Here is an 18,090-nt window from a genome sequence, read left to right as displayed (position 1 = left end):
GTGCACATCTATCCCCAGATAGACACAGAGTCCAGAGGAGGCTGGTGGGAGGAGCTATAGGAAGACGGGCTCATTCCAATGGCTGGGATGGAATAAATTCTACGGTATCAAACACACATATGGAAACCGTTACCTTTATTCCATTCAAGCCATTACACTGAGCCCGTCCTCCTATAGCTCCTCCCACCAGCCTCCTCTGACACAGAGACAGAGAGAAGAGAGGGAGGTGGTGGGACTACGCCAGACTGTGTCTGCAAGATCACAGATGGTCGTTTAGCCTCCCAAATAGTGACCCAGCGTCTGTGCGATCGTTTAACTTGGACTGTCGCAACATGCATCTCTGTACCGCTACACCGCCCTGCCTCCCCTACACCGCCCTGCCTCCCCTGAGCGCTGTGTCTCTCCCTGTGTGTGTGTGTCATCATGCCAAGCACCGGATACTTATGAGCCAATCACCTCAGCAGTTATGTCAAGGCTGATTAATAACCATGGGTTAATGAATGAAACTGTGTGCCACATGCACCTCCTGTGCAGCCGGCCAAGAACAATGATTCACGTTGACCCCCTGAGCTTAATACTTAATCTCTGCATCATTGAATCTGTCCTCTCCTGCCCCCCTCTCTCTCTTTTTTTTTTAGCTCTCCGCAAAATCCCTTCTTAATTTGCCCTGTTAATCTAAATGCACTCCCAAAATATATTGTAGCGTATACCTTATCAAAATAAAGGAATATACTTGTTTACTTAAGGACACAACTCATAAAGAAGATATACATTTATTGTTTGTACAATTTAATGCAAAATAATTTACACAAAAGTGGGTTTCAAACTGTGATTTTTACATGATCAGTGCAAACATTATACTGTCCTACAATAACATATTATTTAAAGTGGAATGAATAAGCTTTTCTGTGTCCCTGTCTTATAATCGTAGAACCTTGGTTTTGATATACTGACACAGACAAAGGGAGGCAGTGGTGCAGTGATTCCTCCTGGAGCGTAGGGGGCGGTGTGTGGAGTTTGGCAGCCTTTCAGACACTAACAGCTTGACATACACCGCACCATAGGTCAGTAAAAGTTGGAGTGCTTTGGCCTGCAAAAAGAGATATGTTTGGATAGCATGAACAACAAAAGAGCCTTAATAATACTATATTGAACACACTCTAGTCTGTAGGTAGGCTATATCTTAGACAGAGGTGGCTGGAGCCCATCCTCCAGATTTCTCCCTCCACCAGCCTCCACTGATCTGAAATACCATTTCTTCAACATATTGAACGATAGAAAAACCATTTAGTGAGCAGTCCAAATTCTAACATAAGATTACAAGTATTATTGAAAGCAGTTTCTCTAACTAACTTGAGCTGGTAGTATTTGGTCCGGTACCAAACTGTAGTTAGTGGTGAGTTTGGTGTCCTCCCTCTGGCTGGTTGAGGTACTGTGTCCAGCCTCCTCATCGTTCATCAAGAGGGGCCTTTCCTCATCAGAACTTTCATTGACACTTGACCCCCCCGCCACAGGATCAAAGGACATGACCTCTGTCACCAGGACAAGGTGGGACATTCTCTTATTAAGTATTTTCTAGGGAGTGAGTGAAAAGTGAGGATAACCGATTAGATTGCATTGCCTGCTACTGCTACACAGAACCACTGAAAGGTGGTCATCATTACACATCACAAGATTGCCTTACTAGGCAATAGAAGGGCTATATACACACCACCTAAAACCCTCTGATAGGCCTAAATCACAATCTATAATACTCAATGTCTGCTGTTGTCAATTTCCAGTTTAATTTCAATTTGCCTTATACAATTCCTTTTAACAGTACACAGAGATTTGTCAATATCAATCTACTGTAAAACTTCAATTAAATGCAGTCTCAAATAGCCAACTGTCCTTTTTAATAGCCGGGAGACGGCAAACATTTCAGCAAATAAACTCCTGTTTCAAATAAACGCTGGGTGTAGATGTTTATGAGGTTACCATGAATTGTTTATGAGGTTTAATGTTAGATTAATTACATTAAATAATTCAGTAATGACTCTAAAAACAATGTCAATCATCCATTTCTAGCACCAGTAAGAAACTTCTAGCCATTGACTGCTAACAGCTGAGTACTGCTAGCTAACTGGCAAGCGCAAAAACAGTCAACAATTTTGGGAGTACAGGGCCCGGTTGCATAAAGTATCTTAAGCGTTTTCCTTAAGGGTTTACATTAAGGAATAATTTTCCCTTACATAAGGGAATTGTTTAAGGACATTGCTTAGAGCCCACCAAATATATCCTTAGGTATGGGCATGCTCAAGGGGTTTTATGGTAGTTTGAAGGCACATATGGCAGAAAGAGTATCTGGTTACCATGGAGATGGCCTGATTCACTGACTAAGCTTCTCATGAAAGAAATCGCTTTAATTTTGTGAGATAGAAAAATATAACTTCAAGACAGAATAACCTAATTGTTTCAGAAGATAATAAACCATGTTTCTTGGAGTTACTTTTTTCTTTGTTTATACTACTTTCTAGTACGTCAAGCTAGCTTACAGCGTAGCTATAGCTAACTAGCTTTGTAGAGATGGATTGTGCATCTTCCATTGTTTAGCTAAGTAGCTAACGTTAGCTGGTTGATGTTTTCCATTTGTAACCACAGCAGACGAAAGCAACATTCACCTCCACAAATGCTGTTTACATTGACATCCATACTGAATGAAGAAGTTAAGGCACCGCATGGGTACTCTTAACTTTTTCACTTAAAATGTTTTGTTAAGGAAACTTTAAGGAAAACTTCAGGTGTTTTATGCAACCTGGACCAGACCCTTAGAAATCGGCAGATCGCCCTCTAGTGGTGAAATAACTGCCGAAAATGCACAGTCAGGAGAAAAATCTGTCAAGGAAGCATTTTTTTGAGGGGGGGATAGAGGCATTCTAAGACAAAATAAACTTGACAGTGTGTAAATGCTAACACATTAGTGCAGGTAATGAAGAAATTGATTACAATGCTGGAATTAAACAATTATCTATGCAAATGAGCAAAAGCTGTGTGCTTCAAATAGAATCTTGTCTCTAATAAGCGCTTGTTGTGTTCAGTGATTTAAGCAAATAAACACCAGGGCTATTAATCGAAGTTTTACGCTATGCATATTATATCCCATTGCCTTCCCGAAACAGCATGGACAGAAAAGCCTTGCCAAAGAGAACACAGACACAAATCAATAGAGTCATAGACCGAACATGGTGACATCATGATGTACCTACCTGGGCCTCGTCTCTGACAAAGCGCATCTCCTCTAGAGTTTCAGTCAGTGCCCTCAAGCAGTGGGCCGTATCCCAGTACACAATGAACAGCTGAGAGGGTAAGAGCGAGAGAGAGACAGACAGATAAAGAATGACAGAGGGAGACAAAAAGATACACACAGACAGACAGTAAGATGGACAGACAGATAATGTAATGGGGACATTTTAAATGACTGAAGTTGTGATCAACACAATGTTTAGCATATTCAGAGTTTCTGTAATACATCAATTCCAGGGTTCCATTTGTGACACTCAAGGTGAAGGTTGATGGTCACTAGACTTGCTTTGGATTATTCTCATATCTGTTGATCGTGATTGATGCCAGACTGGAGGTACAAGGACCAAGGATACTGATTATTCACTATTGTATTGATGGCATTCTGTGGCCACTGTGATTCTGTAGCAGCTGGCAAAGTCGCTGCCTTTTCGTTTTGACTTTGTACGTGTCAGAACATTTGGTGCTGTCTGATTAGGATATAAAGGGCCTGTCCCAGAGGCCAGTTAGACATTTTCTCTGCTTCTGTGCTGGGTGGTGTCTCCCTGTTGCAACTTACAATGAACCAGATAGATTTTTGATTGACCGTCTGTGGCTGCTCTTTTGTTTCCCCTGGAAATTCCTATTACAATGAAACTACACAATCATATCAATACATCGATATATAACTTCATAATTGATCGTTCGAGGGATCCGGTTACAGATTCATACCACAACAAACAGGCATTTAGAAGTAACCTCAATTACAAGAAATGGAGAGTGATAAAAAGGTTTGACACAAAATGTCTGCCCTCTCGGATTGAGCTGCCTAAATGTGCAGGTTAACGCAGCATACCTGTAGACTTCCAGTGCAGTTCTGCACCCAGTCAGCTACGCCCACAAGCAGCTTATGTCGGCTCAGCCTCTCATTCACCTGGATGAGTCGCACGTCAATGTTCATGTTTATCTGTAGGACGACCATTAAACATTACAGGTACATCTAAATCTAACGTTTCAGGGTCTTAGAACTGGTTGTAGGCTATAGCCCAATATCTCTACATAATTCAGACATGGAAATCATGGTGTTTAATAACGAACCATATTGGTTTCAAAGTGTCTGTGAATGTTTTGCTTCAATCCTCTTGAGTGTGACATATCTACATAGTGTATTTATGTGCTTCCACAAGCACAGATGCATTCCTATTAATATCTATGCATCGTTTATGTTGCTACCGCAGCTCACTAATAGCATTGCGATTAAAGATTGGATGGCATTAATAAGTGAGCAAACCATTACGGTTCTTAAGCACTCTCAGACTGGAAAACAGATTGAACACCCACCTCCTTGTTACTATAGTGGAGGATGACAATGATGGCTGTGGTGAGGAAGATGGAGACCAGACTGACAGACAGGCAGAGGACCCAGTAGTCAGTGACTGAGAGATAGAGGTGAAGAGTGGAGAACACAGCACACCATATCACCACATATAGAATCTGGAGGGGAGATAAAAATGATACGCAGTATAAACTAAACATACAAAGAACAAGCACTAACTCTGAACAGATACCGGACACATTAGTAAAAGATCCCCTGATGGTGTATGAGATTAACTGATACTGGACACTATAGTGTGAATAATGTAAAAGAGGTATAAATAACAGATACAATGGACCCTTGAGTTATGAACAAATACTTTGAGGGACCCTACCGGAGCCATGATGAAGTGGAAGAGAGAAGAGTTAAAGAACAGGTATCTCCTGACTGAGGGCACGTCCAGTGCTATTTCCAGAGGCGTCTCAAAGTCTGCTACAGGAATCTACAGTGGGGAAATCAGACAGTGAACACATGGCAATAATGTATTCTAAATGTAATTTTCCATGCAATGGCTTTCATACTTTACCAAAACACATTACACATAAACAAGATAAGGGGAAAAGATAAGAGGGGGGGGGGAGTGCTTTGATCTGGGTGGTAAAAAGGTTGTAAAAGTGTGTGTGTGTGTGTCACACTGGTATAAAAGATTTGGAGACAGACGCAGGAATACACAATAGGGGTTTTTAATACACCCAAAACAAACATGTATACAAAAACACTGGGCTGTACCCAAACAAAAGAGCGAGGGTAAACCTTGTTGAACGCCACGATACCCGTAATACACAATATATACGGCAAGCAGCATAACTGCTGCACCACCGCATAGGTACTCACACGACCAACGGACATGGAGAACAATAACCGACAAAGACAGCTGGAACAGAGGGCACATATATAACATACTAATCAGGGGAAATGGGAACCAGGTGTGTGTAATCAGACAAGACAGTCCGGGGTTGATGATAATGAATCCTGTCAGTAGACCACCGGAACTGGTGAACAGAATGAGCAGCAGTACTGGGGGGGGGGATCCGTGAAAGTATGTGGATGTGGAAGTGTATGCGTGTGTGAGTATGATCTCTAACATAAAAATCACTCACTTCACTCACTGTGTCTCTTTGAATAAGCTGTGCTCCAAAGGCAGCAGCACTACAGCCATTCCACACAAGTGGGTATTGCCACGTAACAATGTGTTTTTATCGTGATTCCCATGTCAAGTTTTGTGTGCCACAGAGCTTCTTGACAGAATAAAAAGACAGCTGATGCAAGCACACAAACCTTTTGTAGTTATATGTACAATCCATAAACAATGATTTAAGCAACTTTTATTTTCAATATAAGGTGTTTATTTAATATTGGGAAAAAAGGGTTTCTTCTCTCCTGGGACAGCCAGGGACAGCCCATCCATCTTGACGGATGACTGACTAGCAGAGATGCTCAGCGCAGACAAAGGCGTAAGCCTCGCTGCATTCATTATCAACCCACAGCGTTTGATAGTTTGTATTTACACAGTTTTGAGCCTCTCCGCCACCTTGGACCCGTCAGTCCACATCCACCTCCCTTCCTTAACGACGTCAGACAATCCAATCCAGGTGTAGAACTCTAAAGGGTCGAACATCTTGATTAGGGTTTTGATGAACTGGTGGTCTGCCTCACTGTGCACAGAGGCCAAGTTCGCTCCCTGAGTCACACAGTAGGACTCAGCGTCTGCCCAGTCCAGTCGTGTGGCAACATACTTATAGCAGCGTCCACATAGCTTCAGCATGTAAATCAGCTAGAAAGATGTGTCGGCATCGAGTAATTGTCTCTGGTCCCCTCCTAGTTAGGGGGAGTGATGAACTCTACAGCAGAGTCTCACAACTAAATCCTTGGTTGAAAACTGTTTTCTGCCCCTCCCAAAAGATAGAATTTGTAGATAATTGGCCTTCTTTCTGGGACTCACCCACAAACAGGACCAAGCCTGGCCTGTTGAGGAGTGACGGACTCCATCCAAGCTGGAGGGGTGCTCTCATCTTATCTACGGACATAGACAGTGTTCGTAGACAGTGTTCCCATAACTCCCCTAGCTCCACAATGAAATAGGGTGCAGGCCAGGCAGCAGGCTGTTAGCCAGCCTGCCAGCTTAGTGGAGTCTGCCACTAGCACAGTCAGTATAGTCAGCTCAGCTATCCCCATTGAGACCGTGTCTGTGCCTCGACCTAGGTTGGACAAAACTAAACATGGCGCTGTTCGCCTTAGCAATCTCACTAGAATAAAGACCTCCTCCATTCCTGCCATTATTGAAAGAGATTGTGATACCTCACATCTCAAAATAGGGCTATTTAATTTTAGATCCCTCACTTCCAAGGCAGTTATAGTCAATTAACTAATCACTGATCATAATCTTGATGTGATTGGCCTGACTGAAACATGGCTTAAGCCTGATGAATTTATTGTTTTAATTGAGGCCTCACCTCCTGTTTACACTAGTGACCATATCCCCCGCGCATCCAGCAAAGGCAGAGGTGTGGCTAACATTTATGATAGCAAATTTCAATTGACAAACAAAACCTGACGTTTTCGACTTTTGAGCTTCTAGTCATGAAATCTATGCAGCCTACTCAATCACATTTTATAGCTACAGTTTACAGGCCTCCTGGGCCATATACAGTGTTCCTCACTGAGTTCCCTGAATTCGTAACGGACTCCTCTTTAAATCTGCGTATTCCTCCAAAGCTCAGTTGTCCTGAGTCTGCACAACTCTGCCAGGACCTAGGATCAAGGGAGACACTCAAGTGTTTTAGTGCTATATCTCTTGACACAATGATGAAAATAATCATGGCCTCTAAACCTTCAAGCTGCATACTGGACCCTATTCCAACTAAACTACTGAAAGAGCTGCTTCCTGTGCTTGGCCCTCCTATGTTGAACATAATAAACGACTCTCTATCCACCGGATGTGTACCAAACTCCCTAAAAGTGGCAGTAATGAAGCCTCTATTGAAAAAGCCAAACCTTGACCCAGAAAATATAAAAAACTATCGGCCTATATCGAATCTCCCATTCCTCTCAAATATTTTTGAAAAAGCTGTTGCGCAGCAACTCACTGCCTTCATGAAGACAAACAATGTATATGAAATGCTTCAGTCTGGTTTTAGACCCCATCATAGCACTGAGACTGCACTTGTGAAGGTGGTAAATTACTTTTTAATGGCGCCAGACCGAGGCTCTGCATCTGTCCTCGTGCTCCTAGACCTTAGTGCTGGTTTTGATACCATCGATCACCACAGTCTTTTGGAGAGATTGGAAAACCAAATTGGTCTACACGGACAAGTTCTGGCCTGGTTTAGATCTTATCTGTTGGAAAGATATCAGTTTGTCTCTGTGGATGGTTTGTCCTCTGACAAATCAACTGTACATTTCGGTGTTCCTCAAGGTTCCGTTTTAGGACCACTATTGTTTTCACTATATATTTTACCTCTTGGGGATGTCATTCGAAAACATAATGTTAACTTTCACTGCTATGCAGATGACACACAGCTGTACATTTTGATGAAACATGGTGAAGCCCCAAAACTGCCTTCGCTGGAAGCCTGTGTTTTAGACATAAGGAAGTGGATGGCTGCAAACTTTCTACTTTTAAACTCGGACAAACAGAGATGATTGTTCTAGGTCCCAAGAAACAAAGAGATCTTCTGTTGAATCTGACAATTAATCTTGATGGTACAGTCATCTCAAATAAAACTGTGAAGGACCTCGGTGTTACTCTGGACCCTGATCTCTCTTTTGACGAACACATCAAGACTGTTTCAAGGACAGCTTTTTTCCATCTACGTAACATTGCAAAAATCAGACATTTTCTGTCCAAAAAGGATGCAGAAAAATTCATCCATGCTTTTGTCACTTCTAGATTAGACTACTGCAATTCTCTACTTTATGGCTACCCGGATAAAGCACGAAATAAACATCAGTTAGTGCTAAATACGGCTGCTAGAATCCTGACTAGAACCAAAAAAATGTATCATATCGCTAGCCTCCCTACACTGGCTTCCAGTTAAGGCAAGGGCTGATTTCAAGGTTTTACTGCTAACATACAAAGCATTACATGGGCTTTCTCCTACCTATCTTTCCGATTTGGTCCTGCCGTACATACCTACACGTACGCTACGGTCACAAGACGTGGGCCTCCTAATTGTCCCTAGAATTTCTAAGCAAACAGCTGGAGGCAGGGCTTTCTCCTATAGAGCTCCATTTTTATGGAATGGTCTGCCTACCCATGTGAGAGACGCAGACTCGGTCTCAACCTTTAAGTCTTTATTGAAGACTCATCTCTTCAATAGGTCCTATGATTGAGTGTAGTCTGGCCCAGGAGTGTGAAGGTGAACGGAAAGGCACTGGAACAACGAACCACCCTTGCTGTCTCTGCCTGGCCGGTTCCCCTCTCTCCACTGGGATACTCTGCCTCTAACCCTATTACAGGGGCTGAGTCACTGGCTTACTGGTGCTCTTCCATGCCGTCCCTAGGAGGGATGCGTCACTTGAGTGGGTTGATTCACTGACGTGGTCTTCCTGTCTGGGTTGGCGCCCCCCCTTGGGTTGTGCCGTAGCGGAGATCTTTGTGGGCCATTCTAGGCCTTGTCTCAGGATGGTAAGTTGGTGGTTGAAGATATCCCTCTAGTGGTGTGGGGGCTGTGCTTTGGCAAAGTGGGTGGGGTTATATCCTGCCTGTTTGGCCCTGTCTGATGGGGCCACAGTGTCTCCTGACCCCTCCTGTCTCAGCCTCCAGTACGTATGCTGCAGTAGTTTATGTGTTGGGGGGCTAGGGTCAGTCTGTTATATCTGGAGTATTTCTCCTGTCTTATCCGGTGTCCTGTGTGAATTTAAGTATGCTCTCTCTAATTCTCTCTTTCTCTCTTTCTTTCTTTCTCGCTCTCGGAGGACCTGAGCCCTAGGACCATGCCTCAGGACTACCTGGCATGATGACTCCTTGCTGTCCCCAGTCCTCCTGGCCGTGCTGCTGCTCCAGTTTCAACTGTTCTGCCTGCGGCTATGGAACCCTGACCTGTTCACCGGACGTGCTACCTGTCCCAGACTTGCTGTTTTCAACTCTCTAGAGACAGCAGGAGCGGTAGAGATACTCTCAATGATCGGCTATGAAAAGCCAACTGACATTTACTCCTGAGGTGCTGACCTGTTGCACCCTCGACAACTACTGTGATTATTATTATTTGACCATGCTGTCATTTATGAACATTTGAACATCTTGGCCATGTTCTGTTATAATCTCCACCCAGCACAGCCAGAAGAGGACTGGCCACCCCTCATAGCCTGGTTCCTCTCTAGGTTTCTTCCTAGGTTTTGTCCTTTCTAGGGAGTTTTTCCTAGCCACCGTGCTTCTACACCTGCATTGCTTGCTGTTTGGGGTTTTAGGCTGGGTTTCTGTACAGCACTTTGAGATATCAGCTGATGTAAGAAGGGCTATATAAATACATTTGATTTGATTTGATTTGATTCAAGTTGTACCAGCCAGGATTTTTGGGATAGCTCTTTACCCTGGTCAGGAGTGTCGTGTTCAGCATCCAAAGCAAGACTGAGGAGAGAGATAACACAGAAGAACACAAACATGGTTCTAGATGGGCAGGTAGGTAGGTAGGTATGCTGGGCTGAAGTGGGTCCTGTCCTTTTATCTGACTTACAGAGGGAACGTGTGGCTGGTAGGCATCATGTCATAGGCGGATCGTGTACAGACGTGGCACATTCACTCTCTCAGAGTAAATATTAGGCCTATATAAATAAACCTCAACCTTTACTGAAGCTGTTTAATCTGTAGAACAAAAAACTAACTCTAAAAGAAGAAACGAAATAAGGAAATCAGACAGTTTAAGAACGTTATTTCTCACTTCCCTCATTAAGGTCTGTGTGAATAAGCTGTGTACCAAAAGGTCTGATGCTGTACGACTGAAGGTAATTGCCTTGTTCCGCCCCACTCCCATCCCGCTGGACACCTTCCCTTCTCCATTCATCATTGAGCGTTGGTTGTTTAGCTATCGGGAAGAGGTGTCCAGAGAATTTGGCAACATAGCCACTCCGCTCCAAATGCATCACTACAGCCATTCTAGATAAGGGGGTATTGCCACATAAACCAGTGGTCATAACAACTCTGCAGCTGTGTTCTTCTCAGAATTTCTGTTCCAAGTTTTGGTACAGGGCTTTTTGACACAAACAAAATACACCCTGGATGTGATGTTTTAGCCAACAACTTAGACTTTTGAGGCAACATTTTCAACATGAACTGCTATTCAGTTGTCATTCCAAAGGATGATATATAATGATTTTTAAAGAACATAACTTAGAAATGACTCATGAGCTTAGTACACCGGTCTTCCCCATTATAACCCAAAATAAAGTGCCTTGAAAGTATTCATCCCCCTTGGCATTTTTCCTATTTTGTTGCATTACAACCTGTAATTTAAATGGATTTTTATTTGGATTTCTTGTAATGGGCATACACAAAATAGTCCAAATTGGGGAAGTGAAATTAAACAAATTACTTGTTTAAAAAAATTCGAAAAAATATCAACAGAAAAGTGGTGCGTGCATATGTATTCACACCCTTTGCTATGATGCCCCTAAATAAGAGCTGGTGGAACCAATTACCTTCAGAAGACACATCATTTGTTAAATAAAGTTCACCTGTGTGCAATCTAAGTGTCACATAATCTGTCACATGATCTCAGTATATATACACCTGTTCTAGAGACAGCAGGAGCGGTAGAGAAACTCTCAATGATCGGCTATGAAAAGCCAACTGACATTTACTTTTGAGGTGCTGACTTGTTGCACCCTCGACAACTACTGTGATTATTATTATTTGACCATGCTGGTCATTTATGAACATTTGAACATCTTGGCCATGTTCTGTTATAATCTCCACCCGGCACAGCCAGAAGAGGACTGGCCACCCCTCATAGCCTTGTTCCTCTCTTGGTTTCTTCCTAGGTTTTGGCCTTTCAAGGGAGTTTTTCCTAGCCACCGTGCTTCTACACCTGCATTGCTTGCTGTTTGGGGTTTTAGGCTGGGTTTCTGTACAGCACATTGAGATATCAGCTGATGTAAAAAGGGCTATATAAAAACATTTGATTTGATTTGATATGTTCTGAAAGGCCCCAGAGTCTGCAACACCTCTAAGCAAGGGGCACCACCAAGCAAGCGGCACCATGAAGACCAAGGAGCTCTTCAAACAGGTCAGGGACAAAGTTGTGGAGAAGTACAGATCAGGGTTGGGTTATAAAAAAATATCAGAAACTTTGAACATCCCACAGAGCACCATTAAATCCATTATTAAAAAATTGAAAGAATATGGCACCACAACAAACCTGCCAAGAGAGGGCCGCCCACCAAAACACCAGGCAAAGAGGGCATTAATCAGAGAGGCAACAAAGAGACCAAAGATAACCCTGAAGGAGCTGCAAAGCTCCACAGCGGAGATTGTAGTATCTATCCATAGGACCACTTTAAGCTGTACCCTCCACAGAGCTGGGTTTTACGGAAGAGTGGCCAGAAAAAGCCATTGCTTAAAGAAAAAAGTAAGCATACATGTTTGGTGTTCGCCAAAAGGCATGTGGGAGACTCCCCAAACATATGGAAGAAGGTACTCTGGTCAGATGAGAAATGTAGCTTTTTGGCCATCAAGGAAAACGCTATGTTTGGCACAAACCCAACACCTCTCATCACCCCGAGAAAACCATCCTCACAGTGAAGCATGGTGGTGGCAGCATCATGCTGTGGGGATGTTTTTCATCGTCAGGGACTGGGAAACTGGTCAGAATAGAAGGAATGATGGATGGCGCTAAATACAGGGAAATTCTTGAGGGAAACCTGCTTCAGTCTTCCAGAGATTTGAGACTGGGATGGAGGTTCACCTTCCAGCAGGACAATGACCCTAAGTATACTGCTAAAGCAAGACTTGAGTGGTTTAAGGGGAAACATTTAAATGTCTTGGAATTACCTATTCAAAGCCCAGACCTCAATCCAATTGAGAATCTGTGGTATGACTTAAAGATTGCTGTACACCAGCGGAACCCATCCAACTTGAAGGAGCTGGAGAAGTTTTGCCTTGAAGAATGGGCAAAAATCCTAGTGGCTAGATGTGCCAAGCTTATAGAGACATACCCCAAGAGACTTGCATCTGTAATTGCTGTAGAAGGAGGCTCTACAAAGTATTGACTTTGGGGGGGGTGAATAGTTTTGCACGCTCAAGTTTTCATTTTTTTTTGTCTTATTTTTTGTTTGTTTCACCCCAAAAAACTTTTAGCAGGCATGTTGTGTAAATCAAATAATACAAACCCCCAAAACATCTATTTTAATTCCTGGTTGTAAGGCAACAAAATAGGAAAAATGCATCCCGGCCTATCCCCTGTGTATGGATAGGCCAGGATGCGAATACGGAAACATTGCCTTTGCCAGTGCCAGCAGTATAACACCCTGCATCCCACTGCTAGCTTGGCTCTGAAGCTAAGCAGGGTTGGTCCTAGATGGAAGGCCAGATGCTGCTGGAAATTGTGTTGGAGGTGCAGTAGGAGGCACTTTTTCCTCAATTCTGAATAAAATACCCCAGGGCAGTGATTGGGGACATTGCTCTGTGTAAGGTGCAGTCTTTTGGATGGAATGCTAAACGGGTGTCCTAACACTCTGTGATTATTAAAAATCCCATGGCACTTATTGTAAGAGTAGGGGTGTTAACCCCGGTGTCCTGGCTAAATTTCCAATCTGGCCCTCAAACCATCATGGCCACCTAATCATCCCCAACTTTCAATTGGCTCATTCACCCCCTTAAGCTATTCCCCAGGTCATTGCTGGAAATGAGAATGTGTTTTCAGTCAAATTACCTGGTAAAATAAATCAAATGAAAGGTGCATAGCTGAAAAGGAGCGATCGGATTGAATCCCGGCCTCACTCATGGCTTATGTTTTGCTGTCATTAAAGACCTATAGCTTCAAAATATGTTTAACTATCATGTTGATCTCATGGAATGTCAGTGATTGCATGCAAAGCTTTATCTATGAATTTGAGTGCTTGCATTTCTCCAGCCCTATTCCTCAGCTTAGCAAATCAAGTGTGTGGGGTACAATTTGCTGTCTCATAAATTCAGGATTGTGGCATTAGCACGGGTCATGTTTTTCTTCATGAAAGCTTTTTAGATTGATGACATAACAGTAGGCCTATATTTTGATGAGACATAAGACAGTCTGAGAGAGGAAGTGAGATAGCGAGCTATTCTAGTTTAACCTCCCCACACAAGTGGACAGGCTGCTTGACATAGCGAGGCCCAACGGATGAGAATAAAGAGTGCCAGTGGGCGCCCAGAGAGAGAGAGAAAGCAAGCGTTTTTGTGTGTGTGTATGTGTGTGAGCACTGACCTGGAAGCCGTCCCTCTCCAGCAGAGCCCTGCAGAGCGACAGATCAAACCTGGGGCTCAGCATGGAGGAGGTGGGTACTGCCAGCACGGCCTGACCTGGAGGAGAGAGAGAGAGAGAGAGAGAGAGAGGGAGGGGGTGATAGATAGATAGATAGATAGATAGATAGATAGATAGATAGATAGATAGATAGATAGATAGATAGATAGATAGATAGATAGATAGATAGATAGATAGATAGATAGATAGATAGATAGATAGATAGATAGATAGATAGATAGATAGATAGATAGATAGATAGATAGATAGATAGATAGATAGATAGATAGATAGATGAAGAGAGGGGAGAGTGTTAAGGTGGACAGTAACACATTCTGACAGAGATTGTAATAGTAACAACAAAGGAGAGTGATTGAGAGAGTCAAAACATAGAGAGAGAATGAAAAAGGTATAGAGGAAAAAGACCATGGGTTAAAGCGGGACATTGTGAAAAGTGTAAGTTTATCCCAAAAACTTGCCAAGAGGCAAAACAATGAACAAGGAAGAGAAACAAAAACACTGATTTGAAAGACAGGATATGCCACATGATCAGACTTTTACCCATAGTACAGTTTGATAACTATGTTACTACGCACCATTCCTCCATCTAAATGTTCTTCTGTTTTCTGGCTGGATCTTGGATGATCGTCTTAGGTCAACTTCAACATCACTCTCGTCTGAAAGCACAGAAGTCTTGTCCTCCATCTCATCCATGATGACGAGACCCTGAACGAGCAAAAACAGTGATACAGTTGAATCAAAATCCCCAACCATAATTCAGACGAAGTGACTAAGAGTGTAGTGAATGGCCAGTGTGATGACTGCCAGTGTGATATACAGCGCAGCAACACAGTTCCATTAGCCTGGTCTCAGATCTGTTTGTGCTCTCTTGTCAACTCCTACAATGACTAGAGGAGACAGCACAAAAATATCAGGGACCAGGCTACAGTTTTTTTGCTCAAGCAGAGAGATGCTTTGGCATGATTGTGAAACCACTTCCTAGTTCCCATGTATCGTAGACTGTCAGATACAGTATGTGTGTGATGTATACACATTGTTATGAAGTGAGTACTAACACTACAGCTTGCAAGAAGCACAAGCAGCACATTCCAGTGGCATGCAAAACAAACCAAGACATTGAAATTTAGAAAATTTGACCAAATATTTCCTCAGTAGATAATGTTTTCCTGAGGCATAGCTTAAACTGTAATCTCAGGTATACCAGAACTAAAATCTTGTGTAATTTGGTCGCGTTCGCAGAATCTGTTTTACAAGAGATTAATTATACCGTGACTCTACTGGAGAAAAAATGTCAAAGGGCTGAAGCTGAAGCTCCCTTCGAGAGCCCCCCTCTGAGACTATAACTTTATCTAGCAATGCCATCAAATGCCGAAGTTTAACTTTGGAGAAGTCAGTGTCCTACATCACTACTCCTTTTAGAACTGATTACATTGCTCTGCTATGTTATTTCAACATCTTGGAGAAACCAACAGAATAATTAAACTGTACTGCCAAGGATTTCAGATTCAGCACTTTCAACACAAGTTTAAACAATAATTTAAGTCGTAGACTGAGTAGACTGTTTTACTGTCATTGTACTTTCCTTTACTATCCAAGTATACTGAACTTAGGTGTAGCGAAAGGCAACTACACTTGTCTTTCAAATGTGAACTTTTCTCTTTTCTCAGGCTACACTCTTCACAGGTTTCTGTTGAAAGTGGTTAAACTGTACCACGGTTAGAAGATAGACATACTGCACCTCAATAGGCACTGTCTTCAACGCACCATACACAGCCAAATTATCGCTTTCCTTTCAGCAGCTACAAAATGTGTGAAAGAGAAATACTGAAAATGGAGAAGAGACAGAGAGCAGCTATATTTTTGTTCTTTGTCTCCGTATCCCTACTGTAGTTCTCTCTCTCTCTCCCTCTCACTCTCTCTCGTTCTATCTCTCTCCCCCTTTTCTCTCTTGTTCTAATTTTCTCCCCCTTCTCTCTCTCTCTCTCTCTCTCTCGCTCTCTCTCTTTCTCTCTCAGGCACACACTCTCTTACTCTCACTTCCTCCCTGCTGTAAGTGTTGTGACATCTTGCCAACTTTGAAACAGTTTGCCTCTATACGTTTCTGTGCACGTGTTGTAAAGAAAAGTGCATGCCTACAATGTTATGCGAATGAGTGTATGTAGCTGTGTATAACCATGTGATCTGCGTGTGTGTGTGTGTGTGTGTGTGTGTGTGTGTGTGTGTGTGTGTGTGTGTGTGTGTGTGTGTGTGTGTGTGTGTGTGTGTGTGTGTGTGTGTGTGTGTGTGTGTGTGTGTGTGTGTGTGTGTGTGTATGCAGGTTTAATGATAGAGAATAACAAAATATTTTAAGCAAAAACCATCGCTTCCGCTTGGCTGAGTACTCCCCTCGTGTTTTCTCTTTATCTATTTCCTTCCGAACTCTAGGTATGGTTTTTAAAGATAAAAACTATTTCAGAGAATCATAAAGTTTAGCAGTGACAGTGAGGTGCTGAACATAAAGGAGGACACATGACAAATAGGAGAACTCACCAGAGACTATTTAATGTAGAGTCTATTACATGATCAAGAGCTTCCTACCCACCCGCATTCAATGTAGTACAGTTACGGTATTACAGTGTGATCCTCTTCCCTTCCAACTACACTGCAATGCCTCTGAAACCAGACTCCCTGTATCCCCTTTATTCTTTATTTTACTACCCACTTAAGCCCCCCCCTTCCCCCCACACAATCTCTAACTCTCTCTCTCTTTCTCTCAATTCAGTTTCAATTTAAGGGCTTTATTGGCATGGGGAACTCTCTCTCCCAGCTTGTGACTCAGATCAGCCGGACCACATGACTGGTGGAATGCGGCCTATGCTTCTCAGCCCAGCAAAGAGAATAGAGTGAGTGAGAAAGTGAATGAGAAAATTAGTCCAAATTGGGTATTGTCTACATACATAACCCTATCTGTGTAGGATCCCGTGTTAATGACATAGCAATGTATCACAACGCAATGACAACAAACTTTCTTTAACAGATGGATATAAACTGGCGGAATAGGATCCTACTTGAGCTATATGAGGCATCAATACACATACACACACACACACACACACACACACACACTATTCCGTACCTACCTTAGATTGTTGTTGTTATTCTAGCCAGTGTGGGTGTGGATCTGGATTCCTGGGAGAACAGCAGCTGTTCTCCAGGCTGTCATGACTCTGGTCTGGTGGTCTGCTGCTGGGGGCTGGGACAGTCACACATGAACACATGCCCCAGAGCCCAAAGGGGCATAGTGAGAGGTCACACACAGGCATGCACGCACACACAAGTCTGCATGGACGGATACATATACGGTCTCCAGGACGAATGTGCACAGGTGCATGCACGCACGCACACACACAGACACACATACACAGACACACACACGTACACAGGCACGCACACACACGTACACTTGGGCGGATCACATACGGTCTTTGGGACGGCTACGCACGTACACACTGACAAATGAGAACAGGCAGAGTGATATATGTTATTGATTGTAACTTGGTACCATGGAAATCTGTATCATTTTGTGAGACTAACCAGTTGACCTGAAAGAAGATCATCTAGAAACCACAATCTGATGACGCATGTGATACATTTATGAACAATTCCACCTTGGTTATGAGTTTACAATGAAGTTTCGTATTGTTCTCTCTATAATTTCAGGAACTTTATGAAGGCAAAAAAGTCCAGATTAAATGTTGACTTGGTGTTTCAATGGTTTATTACTCAGGACATAGCAGACCTTGTGACTGGGACATGGCACAACACAGGAATGGTGGCCAGTCTTTCACTTCACTAAAGTGCTCCGGCTAGTACGACATCTTGTGTGAAGGAGTAAACAAAACGGAATACTTAGTTGTGTGTAATGGGAATATTTAAGATGAATAAAGTTCTTATTCAGTTAAGAGTGATTAACACAATGTTTAGCATATTTATATATTTTCCCATGATGTAATTCACATGATT

The 18,090-nt window shown here is 42.8% G+C and overlaps 1 protein-coding gene across 5 annotated transcripts; it reads right to left on the bottom strand.

Moving 5' to 3' along the window:
• Window positions 1-757: 757 nt before the first annotated feature.
• LOC106570059 (transmembrane protein 268) lies at window positions 758-17,304 on the bottom strand. Of its 5 annotated transcripts, none has more exons than XM_014142006.2 (9): window positions 17,208-17,304; window positions 14,664-14,793; window positions 14,032-14,126; window positions 4,968-5,075; window positions 4,600-4,752; window positions 4,115-4,225; window positions 3,246-3,335; window positions 1,354-1,575; window positions 758-1,090 (listed from the first exon to the last, which is right to left on the bottom strand). In XM_014142006.2, the coding sequence occupies exons 2-9, from the start codon at window positions 14,779-14,781 to the stop codon at window positions 920-922; spliced, it is 1,068 nt and encodes a 355-aa protein (XP_013997481.2). In that variant the 5' UTR covers window positions 14,782-14,793; window positions 17,208-17,304; the 3' UTR covers window positions 758-919. The 5 variants fall into 5 exon arrangements, with proteins under 5 accessions (XP_013997481.2, XP_013997480.2, XP_045550581.1 ...); XM_014142005.2 differs by lacking the exon at window positions 17,208-17,304 and adding an exon at window positions 15,827-16,111; XM_045694625.1 differs by lacking the exon at window positions 17,208-17,304 and adding an exon at window positions 15,800-16,028.
• Window positions 17,305-18,090: the final 786 nt, after the last annotated feature.

Source organism: Salmo salar, chromosome ssa14 (genome assembly GCF_905237065.1).
Source record: "Salmo salar chromosome ssa14, Ssal_v3.1, whole genome shotgun sequence".
In the NCBI taxonomy this organism is placed as follows: Eukaryota; Metazoa; Chordata; class Actinopteri; order Salmoniformes; family Salmonidae; genus Salmo; species Salmo salar.
This window is presented reverse-complemented; position numbering and strand designations above follow the sequence as displayed.

Bases quoted from the DNA above. Each gene is read 5' to 3' on its own strand.
- LOC106570059 (XM_014142004.2), bottom strand. The intron at 4,753-4,967 runs GTAGGGTCCCTC...TCTCCCCTCCAG, and splicing joins TCCACTTCATCATGGCTCCG to ATTCTATATGTGGTGATATG. The intron at 4,226-4,599 runs GTGGGTGTTCAA...GTCGTCCTACAG, and splicing joins TCCACTATAGTAACAAGGAG to ATAAACATGAACATTGACGT.